At 36.4% G+C, this 16,952-nt stretch overlaps 2 protein-coding genes across 7 annotated transcripts; both read left to right on the top strand.

The window, feature by feature from the left end:
* The first annotated feature begins 5,736 nt into the window (after positions 1 to 5,736).
* Positions 5,737 to 10,463, top strand: LOC126629155 (trehalose-phosphate phosphatase A-like). 4 transcript variants are annotated; one of them, XM_050299087.1, is made up of 12 exons: positions 5,737 to 5,982; positions 6,216 to 6,294; positions 7,848 to 8,230; positions 8,326 to 8,466; positions 8,552 to 8,623; positions 8,743 to 8,868; positions 8,963 to 9,019; positions 9,137 to 9,238; positions 9,399 to 9,476; positions 9,623 to 9,692; positions 9,798 to 9,868; positions 9,958 to 10,463. In XM_050299087.1, exons 3-12 carry the CDS (start codon positions 7,934 to 7,936, stop codon positions 10,102 to 10,104), a joined length of 1,161 nt encoding a protein of 386 aa, XP_050155044.1. In that variant the 5' UTR covers positions 5,737 to 5,982; positions 6,216 to 6,294; positions 7,848 to 7,933; the 3' UTR covers positions 10,105 to 10,463. The 4 variants fall into 4 exon arrangements, with proteins under 4 accessions (XP_050155044.1, XP_050155035.1, XP_050155052.1 ...); XM_050299078.1 differs by having other exon boundaries at positions 6,229 to 6,294; XM_050299095.1 differs by lacking the exons at positions 5,737 to 5,982; positions 6,216 to 6,294 and adding an exon at positions 6,951 to 7,136.
* Positions 10,464 to 10,743: 280 nt separating this feature from the next.
* On the top strand, positions 10,744 to 12,594 carry LOC126629201 (uncharacterized). 3 transcript variants are annotated; one of them, XM_050299169.1, is made up of 3 exons: positions 10,744 to 11,923; positions 12,059 to 12,127; positions 12,344 to 12,594. In XM_050299169.1, the coding sequence occupies exons 1-3, from the start codon at positions 11,583 to 11,585 to the stop codon at positions 12,486 to 12,488; spliced, it is 555 nt and encodes a 184-aa protein (XP_050155126.1). In that variant the 5' UTR covers positions 10,744 to 11,582; the 3' UTR covers positions 12,489 to 12,594. The 3 variants fall into 3 exon arrangements, with proteins under 3 accessions (XP_050155126.1, XP_050155111.1, XP_050155118.1); XM_050299154.1 differs by having other exon boundaries at positions 10,745 to 11,923; positions 12,059 to 12,594; XM_050299161.1 differs by having other exon boundaries at positions 10,805 to 12,127.
* Positions 12,595 to 16,952: the final 4,358 nt, after the last annotated feature.

Below are 16,952 nucleotides of genomic sequence, written 5' to 3' on the forward strand. Positions count from 1 at the left end.
GGGTTTATATGGAAGAAAACCTACTTAAAAGAGAAATGAAATATATATTAACATGTCTATTATTCTTCTAAATGATATGATCTAAGCATAAATCCAGTTTATCGATGCACTACAGCTCAAAAAAGTGATGTTTCAAGTTCTGTTTTTTTTCTTTTTTTCTGGCCGAATATTGTCTCAAGTTCAAACTCATCATCTTCAAAAAATTTCAACCGTTCTTTACCAAAAAATAAAATTTTCAACCTTTACACGGTGAGACCTCCCAGCCTTGTCAGATTGCATAACTTTTTTGGTAAAACCACTACCAGAAGACAGTTCATATATACTATCACACCTTCCAAGGTCTAATTTGGAAAAGCAACTTTACCGAATGAGACACCACGAAACAGTGTAACGGTGTCCATAAAAGTCTTTTTCCTAATTGAACCGTAGTATCGGTAGGAAGACTTTTCTCATGATCATTCATGGTTAACATGGGCAATACAGCACAATATTTTAATATTTTTAGTTTGAATTTCTGAAAACCTAGCCTCTTGTTTATTCACATTTCACATCATCTCGTTCCTGTAGCAGCATACCAATATTATTCTACTGTCTCAATTTTTGACCTTTGTCTTTTTTTTTTTCTTTTTTTTTTTTGGTGAACCCTTTGTCTTGCAGTCGGTAAACAATCAATGCTTCGATATTGTTTTAGGTCAAATTTAAAAGCACTCATGTATGAAGATACGTTCAAAATTGTTCCATTCAACCAAATCTGGTAAAAAAATGAAATGAATGTTAACTGTAACATCCCACATTGATCAGCGAATATGTGATGATGTGCCTTATATGTACATGCCTACTTCTATATAGTATGAGTCCTTTTAGGAACTCACTAACTTCGGGTTTCATCAAAACTCCGAAGTTAAGCGAGTTCGGACAAAAGCATTCCCAGGATGGATGACCCACTCGGAAGTTATTGTCTGAGTTCCCATAAACAAAACCGTGAGGGCGTGGTCGAGACCCAAAACGGACAATATCGTGCTACGATGAAGTCGATCTGGGATGTCTGCCCTCCCGTGCCCTCCTGTTTTGTGTGGTCACGGTTAAACCATGTTAACATTTTATATTATTTATTTTATAAAAATAATAAAACAGACAATCCTTGTCCATAATTAATAGCATAAAATCCTTATATTCTGTAACATGCATCTTATTTTTTGTCAGCATACTTTGATAAATTAATTTTCTTTTTGGTGAATTAAAATAAAATAGCTCCCATCAAAAGTTGTGTCACTGATTCATTGCCCAATGGAAGTGATCATTCGCATAAATAATTCTCGTGACAATAAGGTATTTAAAAATTAGATTCCGTAGTAAAAAATTAGGAAATAAATCTTTGAGGTAAAATTTGTTATGCATTCAATTGAAATTAAATTTTTTGTTAAGCCTCCCTCAATATGCATTAAATTGAAATTGAATTTTTTGTTAAGCCTCCCTCAATAAGCATTAAATTGAAATTGAATTTTTTGTTAAGCCTCCCTCAATATGCATTAAATTGAAATTGAACTTTTTGCCTCCCTCAAATTGAAATCGAATTTTTTGTTAAGTCTCCCTCAATATGCATTAAATTGAAATTGAATTTTTTGTTAAGTCTCCCTCAATATGCAAGAGACTAAATTAGTCATATTTAAGATAATGACGTCACAGCTGCAGCCTGACCTCTCGTCACGAAGCTTTATTGGAGTGCCGTGCATGTAGCGGTGGAATTGTAGTGGAATTAATCGGAAGAGTAATGATATAGGCAGATTAAATTTGTAAACAAAATTTGCAAACTAAATATTATGTCACAAATAAAAAATAAGCACGTTAATCAACACTTGCTAATTCAATCATCAACTTCTATGTTATTTAATTTACAAAATTTTATCTACAAATTCAGTCTCCATAGCATTATCTCAACCGAAATGAGGCCGTCATTGAGCTAAGATGAGCAGAAGAGGCGGGCGGTTATTCGGCTCGTTTGTTGCATTTTGCCGGGAGGTGTGGACGAAGGCACCATTTGGGGACATGTTTTGCACTAGTTTGGTGCACTTTAGATGTAACCTTTCATGTCATAAAAGGGCACTGTATAGTATATAGCATGCAGTCGTACCGAATTTATACTTTTGAAAGCTATTGTATATCTCTGTCAAGTCACGCAATATGTTTTTAATTAGTGTGACTTTCTAATGGACTTTATTGGTTTTAATTAAACGCCATGCAATTTCAAACACCTTTTCATTTATTCTGGGCCACTGTTTGATCACCTTTCAATTTTGAACCAATTTCCAGGCAACATCACCATAATCATTACCAAATTTGAAGATTTAACGTTTTACTAAACAACGTAAGCTAACATTATATGTATCGTAAATACTTCATTTTCTCATAACGTTTCATAATATAATACAGTGAGTCAAATCAAGCGTTTTCATAACTTAATTCAACATCTCATGGTCTTATTTAGAACACGAAAACAAAAAAAGAGACTCCTAGTTTTGCCTATGCCAGATTTTTTTTATATTAAATTGTAAATATTTCACCAAATGGAACAATTTTAATTTTTTTTTAGCTGTAAACAAAAAAAAAAACTTTAACGAAAAACTCTCGGTACTGTTCATTTTAACAAAAAACCATATTTTAATACTAAAAAATCAATTCTAATAAAACTCAAAGTTTTGAAACAAAAATAAACATCATGCTTACAAAACAGAGAAAAATAAAATTACGTAGAAAACCTGGAGTCAAGAGTCTTTAAACCGCAACCGCAGCTCACGGCGTTGAAAATAAGATTCCGTCGTCGCTTGTCCGAGACTGCAAGTACCCAACTGCCACCTGGGCCCCCACCATGCCCTAATCAAACCCTCTGGCTTTTTTCCACGAATTGTTTTCCATTTTCCGGCAATCTTCCTCGTAACTTCCATTTTTCCCTTTCGATTTCAGCTGTCCCTGTCTTTGACTGGTTAAACCAAGCAGGAGATGTGTCGCCAGCTCGGACGGGGCCCCGCCGGATCATCCCACACGTGTGCCAATAGTTCATAGGATCATTGTACTGTGTGCTGTTCCTTCTCTGTGCGGGGATTGGTGACGTGAGGAAATGAGGCTACTCTATGGTTGGGAAATAGAGTGTTAATGATATTTCAACCATATTCGTAGGCACTTGTTTATTGATTCCATCGTTTGCTGACTCATCTGAAAGTGATTTTAAAATGATTGAAATCGTTTTTAGTGAAAATATTTTAAAAATCAATACTTGTTAAACATCCAAGTGAATTATAAAAAAAAAACATTTTAAGTGCTTCATGTAATAAGGTACTTCTTCCAAAAATACTTCAAATGCTTTTGGAATCCAAAGTCAATTTCATCAAAAGCGTTTTCAGTTAGTTTAAAGCACATCCAAATAAGACTTATATTTGGTATTATTTGTTGCGAGAATTGTCTTAGTTAGACGATTATACTGAATATTTTATAATGCATCGTTATTTTGTTCATTATAAGTATGAGTTATATAATTTTATGGGTTTAGCTGTGATTAAACAGTATAAATTTACTCTTCTTAGGCACCAATCCATTCCGTTTTCTTGAGCAAATGTACAAAATTGTATCAAATTTTTTTTTCTAGTAATTAATATGGAATAAAAACTACAAAAATAACATCTCTATGGGGCTAAGCTGACTATTGTTTGATTACGGTGAGAGTCATCTCATGCTGAAAAAGAAAGCATTGTATTAGTTGTTTAAATAATTTCGAGCCCTTCTCTGCCAATTAATTTTAGGCTGAATACTCTCATTTTAGTAGAGTTTTAAAACGAAATTTGCTATTTTGAGCTAATCACATGTACTGGTTTTTCCATTTTGCCAATGAACAACTATCAGCTGCGTACAAGACGATAAATGTCATTAGGCGATACTAATAGTTGATGCTCGACTGTTCTTTCATCACATCTTAGTATATACTTTTAACTAAGTCATTGATGTGACTCATAAACTTGCTCGTACTTTATATATTCTATTTAAGCATAAATTAGAGAATTTTTTTTCTTTCCATATTTTGTTGCCCACAGATCAATCAAGTGGTAGTGAAGTAGATGGAAAGAGGCAAAACCAATTGCCCAAAAGGTTTTTGTTTCATAGCACAAAAGGGGCACCTATATTTTCTTAGGAAAACTAATGAAAATGGCTTGAAAACTTTGAGTTTTAATGATAAGGACAAAATAAAGGGTAAAGTGAATAGTACCAGGATTGACTTTTTAGTGTAAAAATGTGGTTTTTGGTTAAAGTGAACAGTACCGGGTGCTTTTCGTTAAAGTTCTCTATTTTTCTTTCCCTCTCAAACGCACATGCGGAAACGCATTAACGCAGTGTCGTTTTGCATACACCATCGTCCACGTCTTTCCCACGCATCGGGTCCATCGGCTGCCACGCAGTTCCATCGTGTGTCCAGAAACACGCGTGGGCCCCCACCGTCCCTCTCATCGCCACGTGGTACCAACGTCTTTTGGGTATTATTGTCAACACAGACCCACCGCCACCGACGACCACCAACTTGCTGCTGAGAGCAACGACACGTCCAACGCCTTCGTGGTGGGACCCATCCACAACGTGGCCATGTCATCTCCTACTCGGACACAAGTGTCGTCACGCGCATCCCCGCGAAACTCCCACCGTACGTGTCCGCCTTGGATCCCCTGGCCCCCACTACTTCCCCACTCTTTTTTATTATAATATTAATTTAACGTTTTAATTTTAAAATTAAACTTATTCTGCAGTTACAAGCCGAGACTGTTATTTTATTAAACCCGCCACCACAGCATATTGTTAGGATTCAATTGGCTGAAATTAAGAAAAATAATACATTTTAAAGTGGTTTAAGGTCTCTAAGCTCTATTTACTTTAAAAGTCAACTTTTGTAATAGTGTTATTTGACGTTATGTATCAATGATATAATATAACGTTGTAATAATTATATATAAAAAGCTATATTCTTAACAATTCGTATCAAAACCTAATTACATTACTCAACTTAAACTCACATTGCAAAAATGCAATCTATAAGCTAAACTGATTAATATTGTATATCAAATTTATTATCGACTCGGTGAATAATGATAGACGAGATAAACCACTTTTAAGGAAGAAAACGACTAGCAAACTAATTTCTAGAAAACGACTGGCAAACTAATTTCTACACCCCTAATATTTTTCGCCTTACACGCGCATACGCATTTTTAGCCTTCAAATTAAAAGGATAAAAACCAAATTAAAAACAAAACAACTAAAAGTGTGCAAAAAAAGAAAAGAAAGAAACTCAATATTCAAGTAGAGTGAGTTTAGGGTTTAAGTCTTGAATTGGCTGAGTCGTTAAGGATCGTTCTCTTCGTTAGACCAAAGCTTAGGTTTGAGTCCCCGTTAGCAATTTTTCTTGTGTCCGTTTTGTAAAAATAAAAAAAATTAGGTAAGACCCTGTCCTCAAAGAGGCTCGTGGTATGCAGCCTTAAATGGGGTAGCTCCTCCTGCTGAACCTTTTGTTAAAAAAAAAAAAAAAAAAAAAAAAAAGATGTTAGGTATATTAGAAGCTTGATAAAATTATTAGAACCAATTAATCTAGAAGACTAGAAAGCTGCGCGTACACGCGCGAAACCCCGGTGGCTTTCGTGTCTTTTTCTTCGGGGAAAGGGCGTTGCCGGGTTGGATTGTGGAGCACGTTTCTCGTGGAAATCCGAAACTTTCTATAAATGTGGAAGCTCTAAAATTGAGGCCCTTCTTTCTTCTCTCTCTCCTCCCTCTCTCTCTCTCTCTCTCTCTCTAGTTCGCTCATTTGCCGTTTCGTCGATTCCGATTTTATACGTTTCTTTCTTTTTCGCCCCTTTTGTTCTAATTGGCCGTTTCCTTCGCGATTCTCCGCCATAATTTTTTCCCCTATTATTTTCGATTTCCTGCGCAGCCTGTTGCTTGCGGATTAAGGTGAATGTTTAAAGCCTCTCCCTTTTCTAAGTCTTCTGTTTGGCCGCCGAGAAAATAAGTCGGTTGTTTGAAGCGGCTGCTGCCGAAGAATGTTCCTTTCCTTTTCGTTTTCCCCTTTTGTTTTCCTCTGTTTTCCTGGCTGCCAAACAGAGCATTTCGGATTTTTCCATCCGCCTCACTGTTTTTTTTTTTTTTTTTTTTTTTTTTTTAATCCGCTGCTGATTTTTCGATAGTTTGGTTTTGAAGGTTTCCTGAATCCGTCCCTGCATTTCGAAGACCGCTGGCGTTTCGGATCGAAGTTTCCTCAACCTGGTACGTCGTCGTTTCGTCTTCTTCTTTCTGTTTTGCACGTAATGCTATTCGAAAATTCGAATTTCTGAGTGTATTTTTTGTTGCCTGGTAAGAAAAATGTAAACTTTTTAGCACTAAACAGGTGATTAATTAAGAAAGTTTTGATCTTTGTCACCAATGAGAATTGGGTTCTGTTATTAATTAAGATTTATGAATATTAAATTGATTTAATTATGGTTGTTTACTTTCCTAATTAATTTTTTTTTTCCAACCGCAAAAACTGATCATGTCAACATCGTCTCCCATTGGGCTGTTTTCGGCTGAGCTCATGTGATACTGTTATTTTGTTTCCATCCTTTGATTTTTCACCCCAATTTGTTAAATTTATTTTCTTTGCTTCGATGCAAATGCTTGGTCAAATGTCGAACCATGTCGCAGTCGCGTAGACTATTCAAAACCAAGAGTGGAAAACTAAAAAGAGAAGAAAAGTCTTAATCATTGAAGTCATTTATGCAAAATCTTGACCATAGACTTCGAGTCTACTCTTGGGTTTGTCTCGGTCGTACTTTCGAGAATGGCCCAAGTGGCGAGTAGCTCACGTGGTTAAAAGTATTTACCCGAATCGGGTTTTCAAATCCCCCTCCTCTCAAAAGTAGGATTGAGAAGTATATAGGCCTTTCCAACTTGTTTTCTTTTTTTAGGTGGTGTTGTTGGTTGTCACGCATTTTCTCACATCCAAATCTGTCGATTTCATATGTTTTTAAGATTCCGTGTTTGTGTGTAGGGCCTCTTTTTTGCGGTTGTGTGTGATTCATTTGATGTGTTTTTGTCGCCCGGTGTGTGGGACATAGGAGTTGTTAATGGTATGCAACTACCAGTCACATGTTTTCGGTTGAGCTGTATGTCCAAACATTTTCATATCTTCTCTTGCAGTATTCGTAGCCTGAGAATCTGTAATGTTTTTGCATTCCTCTGTGTTTCGTGTAGAATAATGTACGTTTTGGCACAGTCGATCGTGTACTGATTTAATTCTCAAAGTTCACACACCATATGGTTATTCTGCAGAGTTTAGAGGAATGTTGTATTTGTGTAAATTTGTATAAGTAGGTTGGCAACCCTTGAGGTTCTAGTTTTCCCCCTTTAGCTATGGGCTGTGTATTCTCTCCAGCGTGCTTCGATTTTGGAAGCTGAGAAATTGGACTGAACATGTTGCTACTACTTTTGAAGGAAATGGCATAATCAAGAGCTAACGGATAATTGTTCTATGCATATATATAATTTGACATGTCCTTGTGTTTCATGAAATTCGCGTAAAATATTGCGTGATATTGTGCTTCCGATATTCACAGCTCCCTCCTCTTAGGAATAGTCAGTAATCTCCGAAAAAGAGAAGGCTAATGGAATTTTCTTTTGTCTGACTCGTGTGTTTAACGGTTATTTAAGATGCACATATTTTTGTTCAGTTCTAATGATTGTTCACTTGTTCATTAGATATAAGGAGCCATGTACTTGAGGGATTGATTGTTAACTAGCAGTTACAAGACACTGAAATGGTTGTTTTTCGTTGATTACAGGGTCATCTGAAGAAGTTGTAATAGATTTATACACTTGTTTATTGTGATAACGTTACTTCATACGACGTGCTACAAATCTGGATCCAATGGACCTGAAATCAAATCATGCTTCTCCTGTTCTTGCTGACCCTGCGCCCTTGAGCAAGTCAAGACTTGGTGGAGTCCATACCAGCCTGTTACCATATGCACCTCCAGGAGCAGCTTTCCCGGCAGGTTTATTCCTAACAATCCCTAGGTGGAAGACTGGATTACTTGATGATGTTCGCTCTAGCTCTTGGCTCGATGCCATGAAATCTTCATCGCCTCCTCACAGAAAGATAACGAAGGGTGTTAACAATGAGTCCGGGGCGACAGATGCTGATATTGCTTACCACTCATGGATGGTAATAATAAATCCTTAATGTGTTTTTACCTCCAACAGGCTTTGAATCTAAGTTATTTATGCAGTACTTAACATCTTTCTGTCTAATTCTTGCAGATCAAGTATCCATCAGCGCTTACATCTTTTGAGCAAATCTCTAATCATGCCAAAGGCAAGAGAATAGCACTGTTTCTTGATTATGACGGGACTCTTTCACCGATTGTGGATAACCCTGACTGTGCCTTTATGTCTGATGCCGTAAGAATATCTTGATACTTGTATATTTTACATGCCAAACTTAAAACGCTCTGCTTGCTCATCAAAAATGTTTTAATCCTTTTAGATGCGTGCAGCCGTAAAAAGGGTAGCAAAACATTTCCCAACAGCAATTATTAGTGGAAGAAGCCATGACAAGGTAATTGCTAGGCGGGGCCTTAAATATTAGCATGACATACTCTTCAGTAATCATCTGTTTGTTTAACCATATTTTCTCGTGCTTGCTGATTTTGATTGTTCCATATCCTAATCTATCAGGTATACGAATTTGTAAAACTAAATGAACTCTATTACGCCGGTAGTCATGGAATGGACATAATGGCCCCTGTTATACAATCTATAAACGATGACCAGAGAAACTGTTTTAAGTCAACTGACAAAAAGGTAATTGGCTACAAGCTCTCTCCTCGTGCGAAAAAAATACGTGTATGTATTGGGGTTTTGTTTCTAAACATCTTTTGGTTTCTGGTGAATTCAGGGTAAGGCGGTTAACTTGTTCCAGCCTGCAGCTGAATTTTTACCTATGATTAGAGAGGTTTGTAAATTTCTTATCTGCAATCGTGTTCATCAACAATAAATAAGATGTTCCTATCTATTCTGTTACGAATGACAATATAGTGTTGTAGTGTTCTGATTTTTTATGCTCAACCAGGTATTTAAATTGCTTGTTGAAAGTACGAAAGACATCCAAGGAGCTAAAGTTGAGGACAATAAGTTCTGTGTCTCTGTACATTACCGCAACGTAGATGAGAAGGTAGTCTCTTCTTAGAGTAGTAAATTTGATTAACTACAAGTTTAAGACTAATTTTTTTTCCGGCAGAGGAAACTAAACTAGGAGAGGCTGGAAGGAGCCTCTCTTTTGTTATGCATTTAATTTTTCTTTTGCGTTTACTAATTATACACTCCGGCTTCAGAGTTGGCCTGCTGTTGCGCAATGTGTCCACGAAATTCTTAAAGACTACCCACGTTTGCGCTTGACTCACGGGCGAAAGGTACTTTTGAAAGCCTAAATGCAAGCTGATCTACCGTAATGTACTTTTGAAAGCCTAAATGCAAGCTGATCTACCGTAATGTGCTATCTTTTTGCTATGGTAAATTTTTATTCAAAATATTTTCGTTCTATGTTCTTTATTTGCAGGTTTTGGAGGTTCGACCTACAATAAACTGGGATAAAGGGAAGGCCGTAATGTTTTTACTTGAATCTCTCGGTGAGTATTTCTTCTTCTACTCATCTCTCTTGTTGCTTTTAAGTATCTTCAAAAATTCATTAAACTCCATCTTATACTCTCCCTACAACGAAATTTTTATATCAGGGCTAAGTAATTGCGAAGATGTGCTCCCGATATATATTGGTGACGATCGGACAGATGAAGATGCATTCAAGGTATGATTCGAAATTTTCATCACCAAAGTTGTTTTGACTGTCTTCTATAAAACCAAGAGAATCGCTAACTTGATGGGGGACTGTAACAGGTCTTGAGGGAAGGAAACCGAGGCTATGGCATTCTGGTCTCGTCCGTGCCCAAGGACAGCAATGCATTCTACTCTCTAAGGGAACCCTTGGAGGTAATGGAGTTTCTCAAGTCACTGGTTTTATGGAGGAAGTCAAGTGCTCTATAAAAATTACTGCATAGATAATTACATAGAAGATATAATCTTCACATGCTGATACAACAACGAAAACCAGCAGGACGGCGTATTTTTTGGTTTCTCCAGATAAGTATACTTCAAGAGGTTTTGGGGGAGCAGGCTGGCATGGAAGAATGCTTCCCGGTCTGTGCTCGTCGCTTCTTGCCGGTTTTTTGGTCGTAAAAAGCTTTGTGCCTTAATTGTAAATGCGTTTGGTTAATTTATCTTCTGTTTTTACTAATTAAGGTGCCTTCATTCATTCTTTCTTTCTTTCTTTCTCAATGTATTGATTATTTCATTCCATTTTGTTCTTGGATTTTGGTTAATCAAGTATAATATCTTACTCCGAAGGTCTCTATAGATAATCGAATGATTACGCGAAATATAAATGTTGTGTTGTATTTTTTTTCCTTTCTGATAATGCCATATATTAATCAACGCGGCCGGGAGATTTGAACTCGGAATTTAACGGGGCGGGCGCATAGCTTTAAGGAAACAGAAAAGAAAGTCATTAGAACTATCACATGCTGGAAACTCTTCTGTTCATATAGGTATTGTTTGGTATGCAGATGGGATGGGATGAGACGGAACGGAGAGGGAGCAAAGATGCCCTCGGATGGAAACGAGGAAGGAGACGAAAATGTTATAATTTTGTGTTTCGCGGATGTGAAACAAGTCGTTCCAGGGGTTATCCCATGGAACATCGCCGTTTTAGGCGCACCAAACGTGAGACGGAACGTCTCGTCCCACTCTGTTCCGTCCCGTCTGGAATGCGTTGTTCCACGGGACAAGTTTTATGTGAATTTTTGTTCCGCCTCTTCCCTTGGAACGACCTGTTCCACCTCCGGGGAAAACAAATTTATAACATTTTAAGACAAAAATACCCCTAATATTTTTCAATATTTACACCGTCTAAAACAAACTCTAATCCATTCTCTGCCGCTGCCTTTCTTTTCGCGTAGCCTTCCTCCTCATCCTTCATCGTCATCCTCATGTCTCTCGCCCTCCTTCCCCTCTGTTTCCTTCTCTCTTCCCTCTCTTCCTCTCTCTCTGCAAGTTAGGGTTTTCTGATTTTTTTTTTGTCCGATTCTGCAATTCTGGGTTCGGCTTCACCAGATCACGATTCTCGCCTCCGTAAGATCTCGATTAATCTCCCTTTTGCTTTAATTCGTACTAATTTTTGTTCTTGCTATAGTTTCTTGAATTTGGGGTTTCTATCATGGTGGCTGCCCTATTTATGGTATTCAAAATTCTTCTAATTTTTCTGGGTGTGGTTATTTTATAGTCAATTGTGTTTTCTTGTAATATCTTCATGAAATGATTTGGAATATAATGTCTGTGCAAGGTTTATTTTGAATTTTATTTTAATGTTTATGGACTGTTTGGTTGCTGAGAAATGGTAGGAAATGAAGAAAAACTAGATTATCGTGTTAAACTGTATATTCCAGTTTTTGGGTCTTTTACAATGGATGTTAAATAGTTTACTTGCGTGTTATACTGATGGCAAGTTGGGGACGAATGATGTTTATCTGAACGAGATTAACGGGTGGGTCAGCATGTATGAGGTTGGCAAGTTGGTGATGGTTTTGAATGCAGAGAAAGTGTTTGATGAAATAGCTAAGAGACAAGAAGAGGACGCTGCAGGAAACCTCTTCGATCGAATGACCCCTCTTTTTCATAACATGGTTGTATGCTGTCAATTTTGCTTAACTATAGGTGCATTCTGGATTGGATGGGATCCGGGAGGGGGATTGGCTAAAATTCTAGGGATGATGCTCTGTTCCAAGCACCAGGCGAACCATTGTGACAAGTACCCTCAATTTTTGATCCCACAGCTACACTTCATTAATCATGCATTGCATGTTACTTGTCTACTACAAGTGATGCAAAATGAGGAAGCTACTGCTACATGTGAAAGTGTTTTTGATATGTCACGTGGTCGCAGGTCCTTTATTGTTGCCGGCAAGGCTGAGGAACTATTACTACCATCAAGGGATGATGAAAAATCGTGTACCAATATATGTGTTAGCAAGAGAAGCTTTGATTTTAGTGCAAGAAGGTCAGAAGAGGAGGCTCTTGAAGTCATGCACGTATTTTCTTCGGCCCTGGACGGATATGTCTTGAGGTATCTTAACTTTTTAGACAACGCCATGGGCGAAAATGGTGTCAATGCACTTCTGAGTTCGCAAAATAAATTGGAAGAGCTTTATTTGATGAATATGGCAACGCTCAATATGTGTCACAACACGAGGGAGTGGCACCGCGATGTGATTAGGAAGATCAAATGGCTGAGTGAGAAGGGGATTTCTATTATGATCGATACCGAAGGGCAAGCAAACTATGAAGATTTTTCTGATAGTAGGGATATAAGTTAGTTGGTTAGTAGCTTATGAGTGAAGCAAAGAATACTTGTATAAATAACAAACACATCTCTCGGTGTAATTCATTCATTGTTCAAGGAATACAATCTTTAGTCATTCACTTTCTCTCTCTAAATTCTCTGCCATTGTTTTTCATTTTGCTTCTTCTGCGATCTCCAAAAGCTAATCATGGTATTGTTATGTGTTCAAATATGAACAAGTTCAAAAAAAAAAAAAAAAAAAAAAAAAAGTCTCGTTCTGTCCCACGTATAAACATTGTACCAAACAACAGACAGAACATGGGTAAATTAGTCATTCAATCTTTTGGTTATGTTCCGTCCAGCGTGTACCAAACGCAGAACGGAACAATTGTCCCGTTCCGTACTGTGCGTACCAAACATAACACGGAACCTTTGTTCCGTCCCGTCTTGTTCTGTCTTGTCCCGTCTCATTCCGTTATGTCCCGTCTGCGTACCAAACGGTATCCTAAAGTTTCTAGCATGCCCCACAGTCCACCAAATTCAAATTAAAAGAATTATAGACACAAAAATGTGACACAATTAATCATGAAGATTGCCAAACACTGGCATGAAAGCAAGTCCAGCACTTGGAAGTTGATGGAAGATTTGGACTTGAAACATTTTTTATGTTCTTTATTTTGCACCTAATTGAGTGGTTAGAGGAAGAAATCAAGTTTTGGTGACGGGAGGAGACCCCATCATCACCGTCTTTATGCTGTTCATTTGACGTCCATAAATTAGTAATGACCGTCCATCTTGATTTGTTTATTGGGTTTTTCACGATATATCCACGAACACACATGGACGAAGTTAGAAATATTTTTTAGTGGGAGCAACTTCGACTGATTAAATACATGGCTCAAAAGGGTGAGAAAATAAAAAAAGTATAAAACATGAGAGAATATCTTGAGTTGTGTGTTAGAATTAAGACTTCATCTCTAAATATAAATAAATAAATAAATATATATATATATATATGTGTGTGTGTGTGTAATTCATAGTTTAATTGAAGCATTTTTCATGGTAAAAAGAGCTGAGTGGGAGCAGATGTCCCTGATGAACATATGTGGGCTCCGTCCATGGGGACACAATACACTGATGTGTTATGTAAATTCAATCATTCAATACACCCGTGAATAGGATGCAACGGGTAATTTTATTTATTTAGATTATTTACCATGATGCAACTAGTAAGAAATAATAAAAGGCAGCTTTAATAAAATTGCACTGACTTTCTTTAAGGTAACAATAACTGGCAAAGCATGTTTAGCATGTTTGTAGACCATATACTAGTTTATGGGAACTAATACTTAGGTTTATCATAACTTTTGGAAACACAAGGTGGAATGTGGATCGGTTTCATCTTTAATTTGTTTCATATTTGCTGCTAGGTTTTCTTATACCAACCAAAATTAGATGAAAGCCAAGGGTCGGTTTCATCTTGACTCCACTTTTTGGGTTAATCCGACAAAAATACAAAACTAATTTTTTGGTTAAGACTTAGATCTATCCATGATCACTTCACTAAAGATACTTTGGACATGGTCGATTCAATAGGACATCTTTCACTCTCATATCAAGTGAGATCAACATGAGTTCATGCATAACCAAAATACATAGAATGTTATATTTTTTCGTCAAAAGTTTCAACAAATAACATGGTCGAAGATATCTACCTCAATTTTCCTCCCTCCCTAACAACTTATATAGGATTCGGTATAGTTTAATGCAATTTAGAAAGTGATTAGGTACTATATAATTGACAAAATCTTGACTCCACTTTTTAATGATAGGTGAAGAATCTTAGTAGCAAGTCGTAGGTTCATTTGAACCTACCATTCCTTCATTCCTCTTGCTGCTAATTTCAACAATTCTAGAAATCAAACCAACTAAGACTCTGAATGTTAGGTAATGCTAATCTTAATCATGTGAGATTTTAAAACCAAAAGTGGGTTGGTTTAAGTTAAAACATGTAGATCTATCCGATGTTAATTATACACTAGAGTGATGTGAGATTTGGAGCAAATTATTAGACAAATCCACATGTTCGCTCGTGTTTGATGGTGTTTCATGTTCCCTGTCGATCGATGTCGTTGTTTTCCATGCATATGCATGCACGTACCCAACGTTAATTGCATCCCTAATCAAATCACAAACATTAATATTTATTTAATTTTGTATCGATTTTCTTCACAGGTCTCGTATGTAAATTCAAAATTTTGAGCTCACGTCATTTCATCATCGTCATCAACAAGTATATATAGCTGCCCGGTTAATTACTTACTTCTTCTGAAAACATGTGAGAAAAAAATTATATGAATATTGTTGCTAAAATTATAAACTACGTATTTTCAATGTGATTAACTGCACTTTTCAAATACGATCACTTTATTAGTAAGTTTGCATCGTCAACATCCAACACCAACTTGGCTTTCAGTAATGACGAAGAAAAAGCCTTCACTTATATTGTGGAATAAAAAATAATTACAAGGCGACACGTGGATTTTTGGGTGAAGATGACAAATTTACCCTCGAAGCATACCAAGTCTCCTACACGCCAGAATCATCTATCAACCAAATCAGGAGTACCCAAAATAAGTAACAAGTTCAAATTTGTCTCATCCATCCTCATTCCATAACCTCCAAAAACCTCCCAAAACATTTCTTTTATTATGATAATTAGCCAATTAATATATTTATACCTAATTAATATATTAATTGCTAATTGAATCACCAAATAACACCCCAAAACACACTTAAAGGCCGGTCACACCCCATTCCCTATATATATGACCCTATTTCTTCTAAAAAGCTAAGTTCCGTACTATTGCAAAACTTCCAAAAACTCTCCAAATATTTTTCTCTCTAAATTCTAACTTTGGCATCGGAGGTTCTTCGGCCAAAGCCCCCCCATTCATCGTGGGCGCGTGAGGCTCTTGGCCTTGACCCGAATGTGTTAATTGTTTTGTAGGTGCAATTTTGTCCAAAAAGAAGAAGACATAAATTTGCATCCACATATATGCTATTAAAAAATTTCACGCATAAAAAACCTTCACTTGCAAGGTGAAAGATGAACAAACTTAAAATTTATTTCCAACAAATCGTACCATGGAAAATAATATTTATTTATCTTTAAACCACTTCAATAATTACGTCACTTAGATTAACATTCATGGCTAAAAAAGAAGATAAATTCGGATTGTTTGTGGGACATACACATATATACAGAGAACCAAAATTGTTTACCTCAAGAGAAATTTATGGCTAAATAAGATGATAAATTATGATGGTTTGTGGGACATACAGATATATGTAGAGAACCAAAATTATTTACCTCATGAATCACGACTAACTTCTATAATATTGCAACTTTCAACTACTTTTCTACTTTTTGTATTAAAATTTAGTTTTCTACCTTTAATCTCACTCTATGATTAAGGTCCATTCTCTTCTAGTTTGAGTTCTCACCGCATTAGGCATGAATCCCACGATATAACTTTTGAGAGAGGATCATCGCCGGATCCTCTTTGTGAGGATTTCATAAATTTTTCAATCATATTCGTTTATCGTACATCGTGCAACCAATTTTCATCAATTACTGTTTATATTCAATTTTAAATAAAAAAATTAAAATAATTTTTTACAGCAATATATACGATTTGAGAATTCTTGAAATTTTCACAAAGAAATCCGACTAGAATCCTCATTCATAACTTTTGGTCTGGCAATTACCGAGCTGTTCACCGTGTGATACTCTCTGGTAGGCACGTTTTGACGTGGACCCTTCGACAACGTTTTTTTAACTGTGGCAATCAAAGGTCTTTCTTATCATTCACATTCTTTTTTCTTTTTTTTTTAATTTACATTCATCACTTGTTTTTTTAATGTCCGTTTGACATCAATTTTATAAACATAAATTATTTTAGTCATTCACTATGCACAAGGATTTCCACCAAGCATTCATAATTGAATGGTTATAGCGGCAAACTCATAATATGCGAATTCGTAGGTTCAGTTCTTACTGGCACTCTAAATTCTGTCAAAGTAAATGATTGTCAACAAGGGCATTCTAGTACGTTGTAGATTCTTGACACACAATATTCTTGTTAGGATATATTCAAAGATTAATAATTTTCACACTTTTTTCTTCTCATGCACACTTTGTTTACCTGTAGTTTTTAGTTTGAATAACTGCAAACACGAATCGAGAAACATAAGTGAATATGAGCGTGCATAAAAAGAAAAACAGCGTGCAAAAATACTTCCCCGTTCAAACTAACGTGGCATTAAGACTCAAAACAGTTAATCTTAACTACCGTGTGGCATAAAGCTTTCTAAATTGACTTGAGACCATCCCAATTCCCACGCTGAAATTCTTGTAAAATGTTATACAAATAATCGCAATCTCCCCCACAAAAAGCAAAAGAAAACGTTTGAATTGCTTCTCTGTATGAAATAC

This window comes from Malus sylvestris, chromosome 1, assembly GCF_916048215.2.
Source record: "Malus sylvestris chromosome 1, drMalSylv7.2, whole genome shotgun sequence".
NCBI lineage: Eukaryota > Viridiplantae > Streptophyta > Magnoliopsida > Rosales > Rosaceae > Malus > Malus sylvestris.